The sequence below is a fragment of the Scyliorhinus canicula genome, chromosome 4 (assembly GCF_902713615.1).
Source record: "Scyliorhinus canicula chromosome 4, sScyCan1.1, whole genome shotgun sequence".
NCBI classification, from domain to species: domain Eukaryota; kingdom Metazoa; phylum Chordata; class Chondrichthyes; order Carcharhiniformes; family Scyliorhinidae; genus Scyliorhinus; species Scyliorhinus canicula.
The window spans coordinates 232,619,817-232,637,529 of NC_052149.1; the positions used below are offsets into that span (position 1 = coordinate 232,619,817).

At 50.2% G+C, this 17,713-nt stretch overlaps 1 protein-coding gene across 1 annotated transcript in view; it reads right to left on the bottom strand.

Annotated features, from left to right (window-relative positions):
• Window positions 1-992: 992 nt before the first annotated feature.
• Window positions 993-17,713, bottom strand: part of anxa6 (annexin A6) — a 154,058-nt gene continuing 137,337 nt past the window's right edge. Inside the window, 4 exon segments of the mRNA XM_038796250.1 lie at window positions 993-2,134; window positions 5,575-5,697; window positions 9,620-9,678; window positions 15,328-15,423. Coding sequence (XP_038652178.1) covers window positions 2,075-2,134; window positions 5,575-5,697; window positions 9,620-9,678; window positions 15,328-15,423 — 338 coding nt within the window. The 3' untranslated portion in view covers window positions 993-2,074.

Genomic DNA, 17,713 nt, shown 5'->3' on the forward strand with positions numbered 1-17,713 from the left:
CTCTTTGATGGCGGGGGGGGGGGGGGGGGGGGGGGGGGGGGGGGGGGGGGTAGAACACGGGCACAAAATAGGCCAGAGAGAATTTGTGCACTGTTTGACGACCCGCCCATTGGCTACCAACGTACAATTCGTGACGCTGTCAAAGACCCTTTTTATTCCTCCCTCACAGTGTCTGATCTGATGGGTAGGCCTCCATGTCCTTTTGTTGCAAGTTAATCACACCTTCTGTTAGCTTCTATCCGTCAATAATAGCCTACACTCGGCCTATGTCGATGGTCGAGGTATGGGAAGAGGGGATATAATCCTGTGCAACGAGCCATCACATGTCCCTCACCAGGCCCATCCTGTTGGTTCCTACAATAGATCAGAGTTCAATCTCTTGGAGCCCAGGAGTTGCTGCTGCCGCTGCTGAAGCCTTGGACCTGAGGCCTCTCTGGAGCTTGAATGGCGGAAGAAAATAAAATGGACATTGTTTCATTGGGGAGAGCAATTAATGGGGAAAAACCCCAGATTTCCCACAGTAAGATGAGGAATCCCACTCCTGTCCACTTGGATTTCTCCAGTTCCTATCAAACGTCATGGATGTAAAATGTGGATTGCAAAGAAAGACTCAACATTCAAATGATTTTATTTTTGGAAAGTGTTTCTTTCGCTCTTGCTGAGTTTTATTGTGGGTATACCCCTCCCCCCCCCCCCCCATTCAAGGATTGGGGCCTAGCAGAGAATAATGACAAATATTGTTTAATCCGCTGTCGCTCAATTCACCTTCGTGCCCGAGAAAGAAAAATGCAGCAAAGCTTCCAAATTTGCGATTCGACCTGGCCTTCAGGGGGAGAGGGGAAAGTGCTGCGTGAGGTGCAGAGGGCGAAGGAGGGGGAGGATATGGGAGTGAGTGAGAGGGGATCGGGGGGGGGGGGGGGGGGGGGGGGTCAGATGAAGAGCGGCAGGGGTCGGGAGGTGGGGGGGGGGGTGAGAGGGTGGGAGGGCAGGCAGAGGGGGTCAGAGGGAGGTGGAGAGTTGGCGGGGTGTATTGGGGGGTGGGATAGATGGAGAGGGTGGGGTAAAGGTGGCAAGTGGGGTGGGGTGGGTGGGAGTGGAGGAATGGAGGAGACTGAGAGGATCGGGGGTGAGGGGTTGGACGAAGGTCAGGCTGGTGGAGTGGTTTTGGGGGCGTGGATCTGAAGAGGCACAGCAATGACGGAAATGTGGTAGTTGAGCGTGATGGAGTAGACATTCAAAAAAAAAACCTTTAAAACACGTGATATGAGAGCTCTATATTGAAAGTAAAATTGATAAAATGTCATTCTCGTATTGATGACACTTGAGGTCAAACAGTTGGGCAGTCAGAGTGAGGAGTTTTTGAAAAGACGGAGTGAGGTGGCGAGATCTTGGAGCAGGAGTGGCGAGGCTGATGGTGGAGTGGGAGAGGTGGGAAAGGGAAGGGGAGGCAGGGATTCTTAACTGGAGCAAGCTCAGAATCAATATACGGCTGTTCCGGAAATGAGGGTCGAAGGAGATCTTGATCAGAACTCCTTCAAGATACACTGGATGTTGGAGAAGAGGCAGATGATTCACTGGATGCTGGTAGTGAGGCAGATTGAGGGCAGACTGCCCGAATGAGGGGGGTGGGGGGCTGCGGGCTGAGGGGAGGGATGGGGAGAAGCCGAGACACACCTGTGGAGCTGAACCATGAAAAAGTGTTTGGAGACCCCAGGGCTCGACACGGACTAAAGACATTGAGGCATCTGGTGATCGGACAGTGAAATTATGGGAGGTGTTTGGTTGCATTCAATATTTTGAACCACGAGGACGAGTAGTCACGAAACACAGGGGCATAAAAACCCATCAAACTCAACTCTTGGCTCAACACTTTGATAGACACAAACGTGGTGTGGGGGGGTGGGGGTAGGGGGTGGTGTGAGGTGATGGGCGGGAGGGTCACGATCCCTTTCCCTCCTTGCCCATGTTGGCGTCTAGTCGGGCCCTGCTTCCGCAGGGGAGCCTGAAGGCCTCAGCTCTGTATCACTCCGTAGGCGCAGGACAACAACAATGTGCTCCAATGGGTTAACATCCTCTACTCCTCACCGCCGCAAATCACCAACAGGACCTTGCTGTAGTCCCCGGAAGTGTCTCCCTGGAAACAAACATCAAATTAATATTCTTTCCCCCACTCCGTGAACCTCTGCAGGAGGCAATCGAGACAGACGTCTGTAGATTCCGCACAGAAAGAGGCCAGTGATGTCACTGGTGCCTCTTTTGAAAGACAGGTCTAATTATAACCACTCCCCCTTTCACCGTAGCCCTGCAATATGTTTCCTTTTCCAATATGTATCCAATAACCATTGGAAAAGATATTGTGAATGGCGGGGGCTGTGGGCTTGGGCAAGGTGCTCTTTTGGAGGGTCGGTGCGGACTCGATGGGCCGAAAGGCCTCCTTCTGCACTGTCGGGATTCTATGATACCAACTGGTTGTGTAAAACAAGCTCTCCTGATCATCGCACCTCTGGGGTTTTAGCTCATTATCTTCACTCTTCACTCTCTTTCCTCTGGATGCCGACCCTCCCACCAGTGGGACTGGGCCCTCCTCCCTTACTCTGTTGAAACTTTGAACACCCCCATCAAATTTGCCCAATTCTTTCTCTGCTTTTTGAACAGCCCCAGATTCTCCAGTCCCTTCAACTATTGTCACCAAGCTCCCTGTTGGTGTACAATTTCTGCTTCGATAATACGCTGGGATATGAATTAACGCCTGCTTATCTTCTGCTCAGACAGTGAACTTTGGACTAAGAGTGAGTCTAACAGATGAATCTTCCCAAAAACCACAGGTTAGTCTAAGCTGTCAAAACAGCTGTGACCACATCCAGGACTGGCAACTCGTAATCTTATGACCTTATGTAATCACGCGCGCAACATATGGATTGGACGAATGTAAGCTTTTTGTGTAAAGAATAGATAGCTATTAATGGAATAAGAATGCAAACTAATTCTGTTTTGATAGGGTATATAAACACAGTTGTGAGCCACAGTTCAGAGAGAAGGTGTCAGCAGGAATAGGGTCTGGGACCTTTCTCCCAGAGCTCTGCACAATAAATTGCTTCTTTTGCTCACGTTGAGGTCTATTTGTGGTGCGCAAGGAAGCCATTCGGCCCATCCCGTCTGTACAGGCACTCCTCTTCTCAGTGTCATGTGAGAGTACCTTCAAGAAATGGGTGTGTATATAAATATCTATAGTGAGAGTACCTTTAGGAAATGGGTGTTTACTGCTGCAGTGATGTCAGAGAGTGGGTGGAGCTGGGCTGTCTGTCAGCTTTTTACTTTCGTTTTTGAGCAGGCTGCAGGCTGTGTTTTAGTTTTGTTTTCAGTGTTGGAGCTGAAGCCAGACAGAACAGGTACACTGTTGATCTCTCTGCCATCAAAAGACTATCTCTTAATCATTTGGTGAATTCAGAATTATAAATGTTCTCAGTAGTGAATGTAAACCTAATGTGCTTCTGTTAAAAGGTGTTTCTTTTGTCTTCTGGATGTTAAAAGGACAGTTTACGGATTACTTAGTGTTGTATTTTTTGGGGGTTGTATTTGAATTGATGGTTGCTAAGATGTTCACTGTATGTTTCAAAAAGGTTAACTTGAGTTCATAGAATAAACATTGTTTTGCTTTTAAAAATACTTTTCCATTTCTGCTGTACCCCACCTGTAGAGTGGGCCGTGTGCTCCCCATACCACAATCTATTCAAAGTTGTGGGTCAGGTGAACTCCATGATACACTTTGGGGTTCTCTAAACCCTGGCCCATAACATCAGAACGTACATCAACTGGAAGAGTGGATGGGAACTACACCGAACCCAGTATTACCTGTAATGAGTACATTTACACCAGGTCCTGTTGCACACGTGAAAACTTTGAATGGGCGGCATGGTGGCACAGTGGTTAGCACTGCTGCCTCACAGCGCCAGGGACCTGGATTCAATCCTGGCCTTGGGTCACTGTCTGTGCAGAGTTTGCACTTTCTCCCCGTGTCTGCGCGGGTTTCCTCCGGGTGCTCCGGTTTCCTCCCACAGTCCAAATATGTGTGGGTTAGGTGGAGTCACAAGGATGGGACGGGGGCATGGGCTTATAGCGCGTGCTCTCTCAGAGGGTCGGTTCAGACCAGATGGGCTGAATGTCCTCCTTCTGTAATGTAGAGATTATGTGTCTATGAATGAGTTAAGGATGTGGGCACGGAATTCATTCATTGACATTGCTGACGATCTCCGGAGCTAATTTCCTCACTCACATCTTTGTCCTCTTTTGATTCCAGTCCAGAAAGCTCCAAATTAAAAATTGCTATCTTCATGTTCAAGTCCCTCTAAGATCACAGCTGCCCCTGCCAATTCCTCCTAGTCTACGCACTGTCTCTGTAACCTCCTCCCCGTCTCTGTAACCTCCTCCCCGTCTCTGTAACCTCCTCCCCGTCTCTGTAACCTCCTCCCCGTCTCTGTAACCTCCTCCCCGTCTCTGTAGCTTCCTCTCCGTCTCTGTGACCTCCTCCCCGTCTCTGTAACCTCCTCCTCGTCTCTGTCACCTCCTCCCCGTCTCCGTAACCTCCTCCAGCCCCACAACTCTCCAATATCAATGCATTCCACGAATTGCAGCCTCTCGTGCATGTTCACTGCACCACTGGCAGCGCTCTGCTGCCCTGATCTGAACCTGTAGAATCCCCAGCAATCCTCTCTCTCTCCCTTCTCCTTTAATACGCTCTGAAAAACCTCCCTCTTTGGCCAAGGATGGGATTTTCCAGCCTGGCCCATCCCTGGGAGTGTCTGGCCTCACTGAAGAGTTCCTGCAGTGCAGGAGGCCATTCTACCTCTGGAGTCAGCACTGACCCTCTGGAACAGCACCCTATCTGGACTCACTGTCCCGCCCCATTCCCTAACTCCGTGCATTGCCCATGGCCAATCCACCCTAAGGTGCATATCTTTGGTCTGTGGGAGGAAACCAGAGCACCCGGAGGAAACACACGCAGACATGGGGAGAACGTGCAAACTCCACACAGTGACCCCCCCAAGTCGGAATCAAACCCCGGTCTCCGACGCTGTGAGGCGGTAGTGCTAACCACTGTGCCACCCCTATGCCATTCCAATGGACTTTTGGCCATACCACTGAATCTCCTATGGCGGGTCAAGGCCATGACGAGGATGGAATCACTTGTCTAGGGTTTCGATCATCTGACCCAACGCCTCCTCATGTGGTTTGGTGTTAAATTTAGACACGCTGGAATTTGAGCACAAACCTAGACTGCTTACAGGACAGGCGGTGGCTATTTGGCCCATCGTTTCTCTGCTGGCCCCCTGAAGGAGCAATTCACCTCGTGTCACTCCCCTCTGTAGCCCGGCAAATATTTCCTTTGCCGATAATGATCCAGGTGATTTCAAATTCAAGGTGTTGATAAAGCGGGGAGCCAAGGCAGGTTAGCGGGCACAGGGGGTGATGGGATGAAACACAATCTACCCCCCCCTACCCAGCCAATGTTCTGTCACCGTGACGGAAACCTGACGTATCTGAGGCAATGTTTGATGGTTCCCCTTGAACACTTGCCTCGATAAAGGTGTAGAGCGAAACATCGTACATCTGTTTGAACTCATGCCGGATGTTTAACAGATCAATTTCGCTCCTGGACACCATGATCCTGATCAGCGTACGGTCATCGGTCCCAGCACCCTAAGAAAGTACATAAAAGATCTAAAGTCAACAGTGTCATGAAATGCAGACATGCACATAATGAGATACAAACAGGCAGCTAATGAATACAGAGAACAGGACATAACCAATCAGCAGGCAGAACACTTGGAGGTTACACTATAAAAGGCACGGGGCACTCACACTCCGCCTCTTTCCACTGGTGACATCTACAGTGTGAGTCAGGGTGTACATATCACATAACTCCGACAGCACGTGGCTAAGAGCTGGTCTGGTTCAGTCAGACAGATTAACCCCACTAGGTTAGCAGAGAGTCGAACTCACAGAGGATTGAGCCAACTGACCGGTTCAACAAATCAGATTGAACTAACTTCAAGGTGTGGAGCATCTCTCAGGTAAAGCTGCATCCAGTTGCAGCCCGTGTTATCTGACTGTGCTTACCACGACAAACAGCAAAAATACAGCAATAGCAATCAGCCGTTAAAAGCTAATCTTGTTCAGGGAGGTCTGCCTCCCCCCCTTTCCTTATTCACGCTGATTATTACCTCTCAAGCTCAGTATAACTAATTGTCTCTCTCTAATAGAGAAGGATACCTATAGGCCCTCATGACTGTGGTTGACGGCCTACCCAGGCACACCAGATAATGTTAGTGCATGGGTGTGAAAATTGGGATATAATCAAGGCAATGGAAGATGTGGGGCGGGATTTCCAATCCCCAATCCCTGCGGGCATCATCAAGGGTAGGACGGGACTATTTGGAGAGCAGCACCCCAAATGTTCCCATTCCCCCCCCCCCCCCCCCTGACAATGTCAGGACTGGAAAATCCTGGCCCTGGTTCCCGGGATATATGATGCGGATTAATTGGACAACACACACCACCGATGAGGAATTCTTGAGGAAAACAGGCAAACGTTAAGAACTTTTGCCGATGATTACAGGGAGATAACCGATTGGGCAAACCTAGGAGAGAGAAACTACAATATCTGGTCGTAACTGGCAAAACTGAGGGCAGCAGAACACGGGGGAGATAAAGGCGGAGCTGCACTGACAGCTGGAGAAGCAGAACAGGTACAAGATTTCAGAACAGGACCACGACGTTGGCTGCTACAGAGGATCAGGAACGTTGAAGAGTCATGATCACCAACACAAAAGAAGAAGGTGAAGAAGAGGTCCTCTGACTCTGCTCATGGTGGGCTACAGGAAATGATGGCAGGAATTGTGCAGTGTATTATTCTGCTGCTGAGGCACTTGTTTGAACATTTTCAGCAAATCTGGGGTGACATTGGGACAGAGTCAGTGGTCCTGGTGGCGAGGTCCTGTGGGCGTCGAGGTGGGCGTCGCAGGCTGGGCAAGCATTGATGCCCATCCCTAATTGCCATTGAGGGGACACAGCTGTGGGCCTGGAGTCACACGTAGGCCAGACCGGGTCAGGATGGCAGAGGTTCGGTGTAGACCCGATGAGCCAAATGGTCTCCTTCTGCACTGTCGGGAGTCAGTGATTCAATTACTTCTGAGGGGGCCTCATGGTAGCATGGTGGTTAGCATCAATGCTTCACAGCTCCAGGGTCCCAGGTTCGATTCCCGGCTGGGTCACTGTCTGTGTGGAGTCTGCATGTCCTCCCCGTGTGCGCGTGGGTTTCCTCCGGGTGCTCCGGTTTCCTCCCACAGTCCAAAGATGTGTAGGTTAGGTGGATTGGCCGTGATAAATTGCCCATAGTGTAAGGTTAATGGGGGGATTGTTGGGACACGGGTTACGTGGGTTTAAGTGGGGTGATCATTGTTCGGCACAACATCGAGGGCCGAAGGGCCTGTTCTGTGCTGTACTGTTCTATGTTCTATGTTCTTTCCATAAAGAACATTAGTGAACCAGATGGGTTTTTACAACAATCGGCAATGGTTTCATGGCCGCCATTAGATTTTTAATTCCAGATATTTCTTGAATTCAAATCTCACCAACTGCCGTGGTGGGATTTGAACCCGCGACCCCAGAGCATTTCCCTGGGTCTCTGGATTACTAGTCCAGTGACAATACCACTACGCTACTGCCTCCCCATTCAGATGAGAGTGGGACCTCACCCAGGTCACAGACTGGAAGTCCCTCAGGTCGGGGTAGGTGGGACCAGGGCTCAGTTGTGGAGTTCTGGATGGTGTTGAGCGGGATCATTTCCAATTTCCAAAGCTGTTCAATGGCTACGGAGCTTCATCCAATTAAAAAAGCTCTGGCTCCACTGGATAGCAACGTTTCAAATTCAATATTCTTCTGTGGGCTTCATGTCCACCTAACACCATTCTGCAACACCACCTCAACGCTGCTTACTCATAAATCACATCCTCAATAAGCTCAACTTAACCAGTGCCCAATCCACCATCTTAAAACATTCACTCCCTCCACCACTGACGCACAGTGGCAGCCGTGTGTACCTTCCACAAGATGCACTGCAGGAACTCACCAAGGCTCCTTCAACAGCCATGACCGCAACCAGTTAGAAGGACAAAGGTAGCAGGTACGTAGGAACCTCACCACTTTCATGGTACCCTTCGAGCCATAAACCACCCTGTCTTGGGACTATATCACCGTACCTTCAACTCTCACCAGGATCCTGGAACTCCCTCCCTCACGGCACTTTGGATCCGCCTACACCACGTGGACTGCAGCGGTTCGAGAAAGCAGCTCCCCACCACCTTCTCCATTAGGGATGGGCAACAAATGATAATCTTGCTAGTGACACCCACATCCCAGGAATGAATTTTTAATAAAAGCTGCGATGGGGATGGTGTGGTACTGGGGACAGGCTGACAGAGGGGAAAAGACATATAGGCCGAAAATAGGAACTATATGGAGATGCCGGCATTGGACTGGGGCGAGCACAGAAAGAAGTCTTACAACACCAGGTTAAAGTCCAACAGGTTTGTTTCAAACACGAGCTTTCGGAGCACTGCTCCTTCCTCAGGTGAATTAAAACAGGAACGGCCAAATAAGGCCCTGGCTGGAATTGATATTGGCCGTCTGCCAGAGCGCTCAAGTCAACACAGCAACTTATTATCACTACATGGAACTTTGTCATTACCCACTGACAGTAGTTATCATATTTACACAAAAGGACAAAAGACCAGGCTACGAATGTGTAACTAACTCCGAGACGGAGGTGGGCAACTTTGCAGCTGGACGAATGATAAACAAAGAGGCCATCAAATTCCATAATGGGCTAATAGCTGGTCAGACATGAGTGTTTCAGAGGACAGTAAATCTTGATTGAATCACTCTGGCTGAACAGGAGTATTCTGTTTATTCCCATTAATGAGTTTAAGTTTTGATGGGACAATACACCTTAGGCCAGGTGTGGGTGTGCATCCTGACACAGTGCGATCAGAACCTGGATAAAAGAAGGGGTATCAGAGCATGCCGTCAGCGACAACCCAGGAACTCCCGGGAGAGGAGTCCTGAGCTCGGAGCTCAGAGAAGATTTCCACAATGAATGATCGTAGCCTGGCCAGTCCCCTTCGCCAAGGTTGGGTAATACCTAGAGCTCAGTTGTGTGTTTGAGTAATACTCTGTGTGGTTGATATTGAAGATTGGAATACCCAATCAAATAGAGTCGACAGTGTGTTTTCCTGTATCTGTCCAAGCCAATCAAGCAGGGTTATCTCGGTCAGCAACAGTCACATGTACAGTTGTGGCCCAAGTGCAATTGGAGTTTTTCTTATATAAATTTAGAGTATTTTATCCAATTAAGGAGCAATTTAGCGTGGCCAACCCACCTACGCTGCACATCTTTAGGTTTTGTGGGGGCGAGACCCACGCAGACACGGGGAGAATGTGTAAACTCCGCACAGACGTGCCTCGGGTATGATTGGAATTTTAACACTGCGCTGTGGAGTAAATCTATGAGACGAAGACTATTACATCCACAATTGGGGTGAATGAAATCTCGGCCATTTACCTTCATTGACTTGTAGAGGCGTTCAGCAAAGAACGATGGCTTGTTCTTGATCGAGCGAACTAGGGAGAGAGGGAGCAAAGAAATGGGTCATGCCAAAGTCTGCAACAACAACTTGCATTTATATGGCACATTTAACGCAGCAGAAAATCACAAGATAGTTCCAGCGGGTTATCAAAAAGAGAGACAAAGTTCGAGCGGAACTCACTGAGAGTGAATTATGATGGGGTGGTGAAAACAGGTTCATTAATATCGAGAGAGAGAGAGACCTTGGGGCGAACCAGGTTTCTCTTCTGTCGAGCTGGCACGGGTTTGATGGGCTGAATAGCCTCCTTCTTCTTGCCGGTATTATTCTATGATTGTGTTACAGTAAAGGGCTTACGCGCCGCCACGCTAGGTAAGGAGATAATAGGACAGGTGACCCAAAGCTTGGTCAGATGGGTAGGTTTTCAGACGTGTCTCAAAGGAGGAGGGAGGAGGTGGAGAGGCCGAAGGAGGGAACTGCAGACCGTCCGGCCTCGGCAGCTGAAGGCACGGTCGCCAATGGCGGTGCTGGGCACCCACTTCAGTCAACCCTTATTTACAAGGCACCCAATCATAGCTCAAACGCCTGACAGAAGAGGGGTGCGGTGCTATAGGTGGTAAAACAGAGCAGCCACTTTGCAGCCCAGAGCACCACTTGGACGACGGAGCCTAGTGGGGCACAGCAAGATCCCAATAACGGCATTTGGGTTAAGCAGCCAGTCAATCGACCATTTAGTGTCGGGTGAAGTAGGAATGCTGTCCAGGAATCCAGACTGACAGACTGGGCTTCTATTTCTACTGTCATTAGACCATTAACATTCACCTGGAGGATGAACAGGCCAGCATTGGCTTCTCATCATCCAATCACCCTCCCCTTTGCCGCTTGGGTTGTCAGAACAAAAGAACAAAGAACAAAGAAAATTACAGCACAGGAACAGGCCCTTCGGCCCTCCCAGCTGCGCCGATCCAGATCCTTTATCAAAACCTGTCGCCTATTTTCCAAGGATCTACTTCCCTCTGTTCCCCGCCCGTTCATATATCTGTCTAGATGCATCTTAAATGATGCTATCGTGCCCATCCCTACCACCTCCGCTGGCAAAGTGTTCCAGGCACCCACCACCCTCTGCGTAAAGAACTTTCCACGCACATCTCCCTTAAACTTTCTAATTTGCTGAAATCCTGGAGTTGGACTTGAACTCAAAACCCACGTTAACAGTTCTGCGCACTGACACTACACCAGGGGTCAGGCGGAGTGCAAACCTGCCCTTCTTCCCCATTGAGGGCAGCACGGTAGCACAGTGATTAGCTCTGTGGCATCACAGCGCCAGGGTCCCAAGGTAGATTTCCCGGCTGGGTCACTGTCTGTGCAGAGTCTGCACGCTCGTCCCGTGTGTGCGTGGGTTTCCTCCGGGTGCTCCGGTTTCCTCCCACAGTCCAAAGACATGCAGGTTAGGTGGATTGGCCATGATAAATTACCCTTAGTGTCCAGAAAGGTTAGGAGGAGTTATTGGGTTACGGGGATAGGGTGGAAGTGAGGGTTTAAGGGGGTCGGTGGAGACTCGATGGGCCGAATGGCCTCCTCCTGCACTGTATGTTCTATGATCTTTAGTCCCACCAACTACAATATTTCATGGAAGAATTCCGGATTGAAGAAACATTTATACACACTCACAGGAGGGAGAGGCATTCGGGCACGTTGCCAGTGGGTGATCCAAGTGGAAGGAGGAGCAGAGTAACAGGGAGTAAAGAATAAACCGCCGATAGGGTGACGAGGGAAACCATTGCGAGGGAGATACAGGTTCTGTTCAATGGTTTGTTATTCTCGGGCGGAGCGCTGACTCACTCTCAACAGGCTTGGGACGCGCAGGTAAGCCTCTGGAATTATCCGAGTGTAATTTGATCTTATAAAGATGCACAAAGCTTTCCAATCCCCTCTCTACTCCCTGACAATAGAATGACAGGGAAACCTGATTCCCGCCTCTCGCAATTCATTCCCTATATGAGGCCGCAGTAATGCGCTTTGAACAGCTCGGCTAGGGGTGCGACCAGTTCTGGAGCACAACTCTTCAGTACTATTGCCAGAATATTGTCAGGGCCCAGAGTCTTTGCAGTATCCAGTGCCTTCAGCCATTTCTTGATATCACGTGGAGTGAATTGTATTGGCTGAGGACTGACATCTCTGATGCTGGGACCTCCAGAGGAGACCGAGATGGATCATCCACTCGGCACTTCTGGCTGAAGATTGTTGCGAATGCTTCAGCCTCGTCCGTTGCACATAAATGCTAGGCTCCTCCATCATTGAGGATGGGGATATTTGTGGAGCCTCCTCCTCCAGTGAGTTGTTTAATTGTCCACCACCATTCATGACTGGACGTGGCAGGTCTGCGGAGCTCAGATCTGATCTGCTGGGTGTGGGATCATTTAACTCTGACTATCACTTGCCGCTTATGCTGTTTGGCACACAAGTAGTCCTGTGTTGTAGCTTCACCGGGTCGACACCTCATTTTTTGATCTGTCTGATGTTGTTCCTGGCATGCTCTCCTGCACTCTTCATTGAAGCAGGGTTGATCCCCTGGCTGGGTGGTAATGGTAGAGTGGGGGATATGCTGGGTCATGAGGTTGCAGATTGTGGTGGAAACAATTCTGCTGCTGCTGATGGCCCACAGCGCCGCATGGATGCCCAATCTTGGAGTTGCTGGATCTGTTCGAAGTCTATCACATTTAGCATGGTGTGAGCTCCACCCAACACGATGGAGGGTATCCTCAATGTGAAGATGGGACTTTGTCTCCAGAAGGACTGTGCGGTGGTCACTCCTACTGATACTGTCATGGACAGATGTATCTGCAGCAGGCAGATTGGTGAGGATGGGGTCAAGTATGTTTTTCCCCCTTGTTGGTTCCCTCACCACCTGCTGCAGTCCCAGTCTAGCAGCGATGTCCTTTAGGACCCGGCCAGCTCTGTCTGTGGTGGTACCGAGCCACTTTTGGTGATGGACATTGTGGTTCCCCCACCCAGAGCATATTCTGCGCCCTTGCCACCCTCAGTGCTTCCTCCAAGTGGTGTTCAACATGGAGGGGTGCTGATTCATTAACTGAGGGGGGACATTACTTGGTAATCAGCAGGGTTTCCTTGTCCTGGTGCCATGAAACTTGTGTTTGCATGTGAGTGAGGGGGTGAGTGAATGTTTGCGTCTGAGAAGGTGAGTGGTTGCTTGGGTGAGTGCGCTATGTTTGCGTGAGTGAGAGGGTGAGCGAGTATTTACATGAGTAAGGGATTGAGTGAGTGTTTGCACGAGCGGGGGTTTGCATGATGAGGGTCTTTGTGAGTGAGTGGTCGCGTGAGTGAGTGGGTGAGTGAGTGGGTGAGTGAGTGTTTGTGAGTGAAGGGGTGAGTGAGTGGGTGAGTTAGTGTTTGTGAGTGAAGGGGTGAGCGAGTGGGTGAGTGAGTATTTGTGAGTGAGTGATTGAGTGAGTGGTTGAGTGAGTGTTTGTGAGTGAGGGGGTGAGTGAATGGGTGAGTGAATGGGTGAGTTAGTGAGTGAGTGAGTGTTTGTGAGTAAGTGTTTGCACGAGTGTTTGCAAGAGCAAGCCACTGTTTGCACAAGCAAGCTTTTACACGACTGAGCGAGTGCGCATGCATTTGTGAAAGGGAGCCAGTGTTTGCGCGAGCGAGCAGTTACACGAATGAGCGAGTGTTTGCATGAGTGTTTGTGAAAGCAATTGGATTGGATTGGATTTGTTTAGTGTCACGTGTACCGAGGTAGAGTGAAAAGTATTTTTCTGCGAGCAGCTCAACAGATCATTAAGTACATGGGAGGAAAAGGGAATAAAAGAAAATACATAATAGGGCAACACAAGGTACACAATGTAACTACATATGCACTGGCATCGGATGAAGCATACAGGGTATAGTGTTAATGAGGTTAGTCCATAAGAGGGTCATTTAGGAGTCTGGTGACAGTGGGGAAGAAGCTGTTTTTGAGTCTGTTTGTGCGTGTTCTCAGACTTCTGTATCTCCTGCCCGATGGAAGAAGTTGGAAGAGTGAGTAAGCCGGGTGGGAGGGATCCTTGATTATGCTGCCCGCTTTCCCCAGGCAGCGGGAGGTGTCGATGGAGTCAATGGATGGGAGGCAGGTTCGTGTGATGGACTGGGCTGTGTTCACGACTCTCTGAAGTTTCTTGCGGTCCTGGGCCGAGCAGTTGCCATACCAGGCTGTGATGCAGCCAGATAGGATGCATTCTATGGTGCATCTGGGAAAGTTGGTAAGGGTTAATGTGGACATGCCGAATTTCCTTAGTTTCCTGAGGAAGTAAAGGCGCTGTTGTGCTTTCTTGGTGGTAGCGTCGATGTGGGTGGACCAGGAGAGATTTTTGGAGATGTGAACCCCGAGGAATTTGAAACTGCTCACCATCTCCACCTCGACCCCACTGATGCTGACAGGGGTGTGTACAGTACTTTGCTTCCTGAAGTCAATAACCTGTTCTTTAGTTTTGCTGGCATTGAGGGAGAGATTGTTGTCGTTACACCACTCCACTAGGTTCTCTATCTCCCTCCTGTATTCTGACTCATCGTTATTCGAGATCCGGCCCACTATGGTCGTATCGTCAGCAACTTGTAGATGGAGTTGGAACCAAATTTTGCCACGCAGTCGTGTGTGTACAGGGAGTATAGTAGGGGGCTAAGTACACAGCCTTGCGGGGCCCCGGTATTGAGGACTATTGTGGAGGAGGTGTTGGTGTTCATTCTTACTGACTGTGGTCTGTTGGTCAGAAAATCGAGGATCCAGTTGCAGAGTGGGCAGCCAAGTCCTAGGTTTTGGAGCTTTGATATGAGCTTGGCTGGGATTATGGTGTTGAAGGCGGAGCTGTAGTCAATAAATAGGAATCAATTGTAGGAGTCCTTGTTGTTGAGATGCTCTAGGGATAGATGTAGGGCCAGGGAAATGGCGTCTGCTGTAGACCGGTTGCGACGGTATGCGAATTGCAGTGGATCAAGGCGTTCTGGGTGTATGGAGGTGATGCACTTCATGATAAACCTCTCCAAGCACTTCATTACGACTGAAGTCAGGGCCCCCGGGTGGTAGTCATTGAGGTACGTTGCCTGGTTCTTCTTTGGCACTGGTATGATGGTGGTCTCCTTAAAGCAGGTGGGGACCTCGGAGTGGAGTAGGAACAGGTTAAAGATATCCGCGAAAACCTCTGCCAGCTGGTCCGCGCAGGCCTTGAGTGCACGACCAGGGATCCCGTCCGGGCCCGTCGCCTTCCGAGGGTTCACTTTCAGGAAGGCCGATCTGACTTCTGAAACTGATGGTGGGTCTGGGTGAGTTATGGGCTGCTGGGGCACTCGGCAGCGGAGTGTTGGTTACCTGCTCAAACCGAGCATAGAATGCATTGAGTTCATCGGGGAGGGGCGCGCTGCTGCCGGAAACAAGCAGGCGAGCCAGCGTTTGTGTGAGCTAGCGTTCGCACGAACGAGCCAGTGTTTGTGCGAGCTAGCGTTCGCACGAACGAGCCAGTGTTTGTGCGAGCTAGCGTTCACACGAACGAGCCAGTGTTTGTGCGAGCTAGTGTTCGCACGAACGAGCCGGTGTTTGCACGGGCAAACAAATGTTTGCATTGCGGGCGAGCGATTTTACGAGTGAATGTTTGCGTGGTTATTTCGTTTGGAATGAGGTGCAGGGACTCACCGATTGCAATTAGTGCATTCATCAGATCTCCAGAAATCTCGTTCTTGATGGTCTGCTCGATATCTCTGTTGGTGAGTTTAATATAATCCTGGAAAACTAAGGAAAAACAACCCAGTAAATCAACACAACATCCAGCAGTGCAATCAACATCAACACACATATACCGTGGGCTTCCGGTAACGGCGGGCGGGAGGCAGCCGCACACTGGAGCGGTCCCGCTCGGGAATAGACATTTCGGGGTTTTAACACCGGGTCAACAGAGGCTGAAAAGACTGTAAGAAGGCACAGGGCGGAGAAATGTCCAAGTCTGGGGAAAAAAATGGCCGTGAAAAAGGGAGTTAATGAAAGTCCGCCGGTGAGTGGAAAAGTCAGCGCAGGAACTGTAAGGAAAATGGAGGCTGGAGCACCAGAGGAGGCCGCATCGTTCACAGCAGAAGAAATGACCAAGGCGATGGCCGTGGAACTTGAGAAACAGTTCACAGAGCACATGGAAGCGATGAAGAAGGAGATGGGGGCGGTATTGAAAGTGCTGGTGGAGGAGGCGATTGCCCCAGTGAGGGCGGCGGTATCAAGCGCAGCGGTAGAGGTGCGGGAGCAAGGTGGGACACTGAAGGAAGTGGAAGAGCCATTATCGCAGCACAGTGATCAACTCACCTCGATGGGGAAGGAGTTGCGGAGGGTGATAGAGACCAACAAGGGTCTGCGAGCCAAAATGGAAAACCTGGAAAACAGATCCAAGCGACTGAATCTGAGGATCGTGGGTCTTCCCCAAGGGGCGGAAGGCCCGAGGCCGACGGAGTATTTTGCCACGATGTTGGCGGAGCTATTGGGGGAGAGGGCCGATCCCTCTCAATATGAACTGGATCGGGCTCATCGGTTGTGGAGGCCTGTACCAAAGGCGAGTGAGACGCCAAGAGTAGTAACTCTGTGTTTCCGTAGGTACAGCGTGAAGGAGAAGGTCCTGTGCGGGGCTAAGCAGAAGCGGGTGGTGCAGTGGTCTGGAGCTGGTATACGCATATAGCAGGACTTTACGGTGGTGCTGGCGAGGAGGCGGGCTACTTTCAATCGGGTGAAGAAGGCACTGTACATCAGCAAGGTGGTGCGGCATAGTATACCCAGCTAAGTTGAGGGTGACCTACAAATCCAAGGACTTTTATTTTGGGACGGCGGAAGCGGCGGAGGAGTTTGCGAAGGCAGAAGGACTGTGGCAGAATTGAGAAATGGGACTAAGAGAAGGTCATGTACCGCTGTAGCTTCTTGTAACTTTATTTTTTCACTGCGTATTGGTGTATGTACTAAATGAGTTGACGCTGTATATTTGGACAGGGGAAGAGTTGGGACTTTCACTTGCAATGATAGTTCTTTGCGGCTTGGGTGTGCATGCGGGGGTTGTGTGCTAAAGGGGATTTTTTGGCTTTCCTGGGACCGGGCAAGGGGGAAGGAGACCCGGGCGGGGGCCTCCACGCTGGCCGGTTTAAGCCGGCCAGTGAATGGGAGTGAGGTGGGGGGTGGCCATCGGAGCCTGGTAGCACAGGTTTCGGTGAGTCTAGCCGGGGTGAAAAGTTGGGGGAGGAACCGAGGTTGGGGGGGGAGGAGTTTACAAGAGGAAGTGGAGGGGAGGAGTCTGGGGGGGGGAGCTGTCTTCAATTCATTGGTGCCATTCCCGGTACTCTGTTGGGGATTGGATGGTGTTGAATATTCGGTGGAGGGGGGGTGGACGATATATGTCAATGGTGACCATAGGCGATTCCTGATTCCTTTTTCTTTTTTCCTTTTTTTCTACCTTGGGAGGGTTTTATTTGTTGCTTTTATTGTCAGGTGGGCCGTTGTTTGGGGGGGTGGGGGGATGTTGTTAATAAGGGGATTGACATTGTATTCGTTACCGTTTACTGTTTGTTGGTGGGGTGTAAATTCTGAAGAAAATGTGAAAATGGAGAATAAAAGTATTTAAAATAACACACATATACCATGCCTGCAATCGGGTAAATCATTGCAACAGGCTTCAGAGAGGTATTATCAAACAATATAACAAATATTGAGGATATTTTCGGACAAATTAGTTTGGTTTTAAGGAGCATCATAAAGAGGCAGACGTGGAGAGGTTTGTGAAGAAAATGAGAGGTTAATGTCCAGAGAGACACAGCTGCTCACGGCGGAGGGCTGAAAATTGGGAACGCTCGAGAGGTCAGAGTTGGAGGGTTCAAGGAGGTCAGAGTTGGAGGGTTGAAAGAGGTCAGCGTTGGAGGGTTGAAGGAGGTCAGAGTTGGAGGGTTGAAGGAGGTCAGAGTTGGAGGGTTGAAGGATGTCAGAGTTGGAGGGTTGAAGGAGGTCAGAGTTGGAGGGTTGAAGGAGGTCAGAGTTGGAGGGTTGAAGGAGGTCAGAGTTG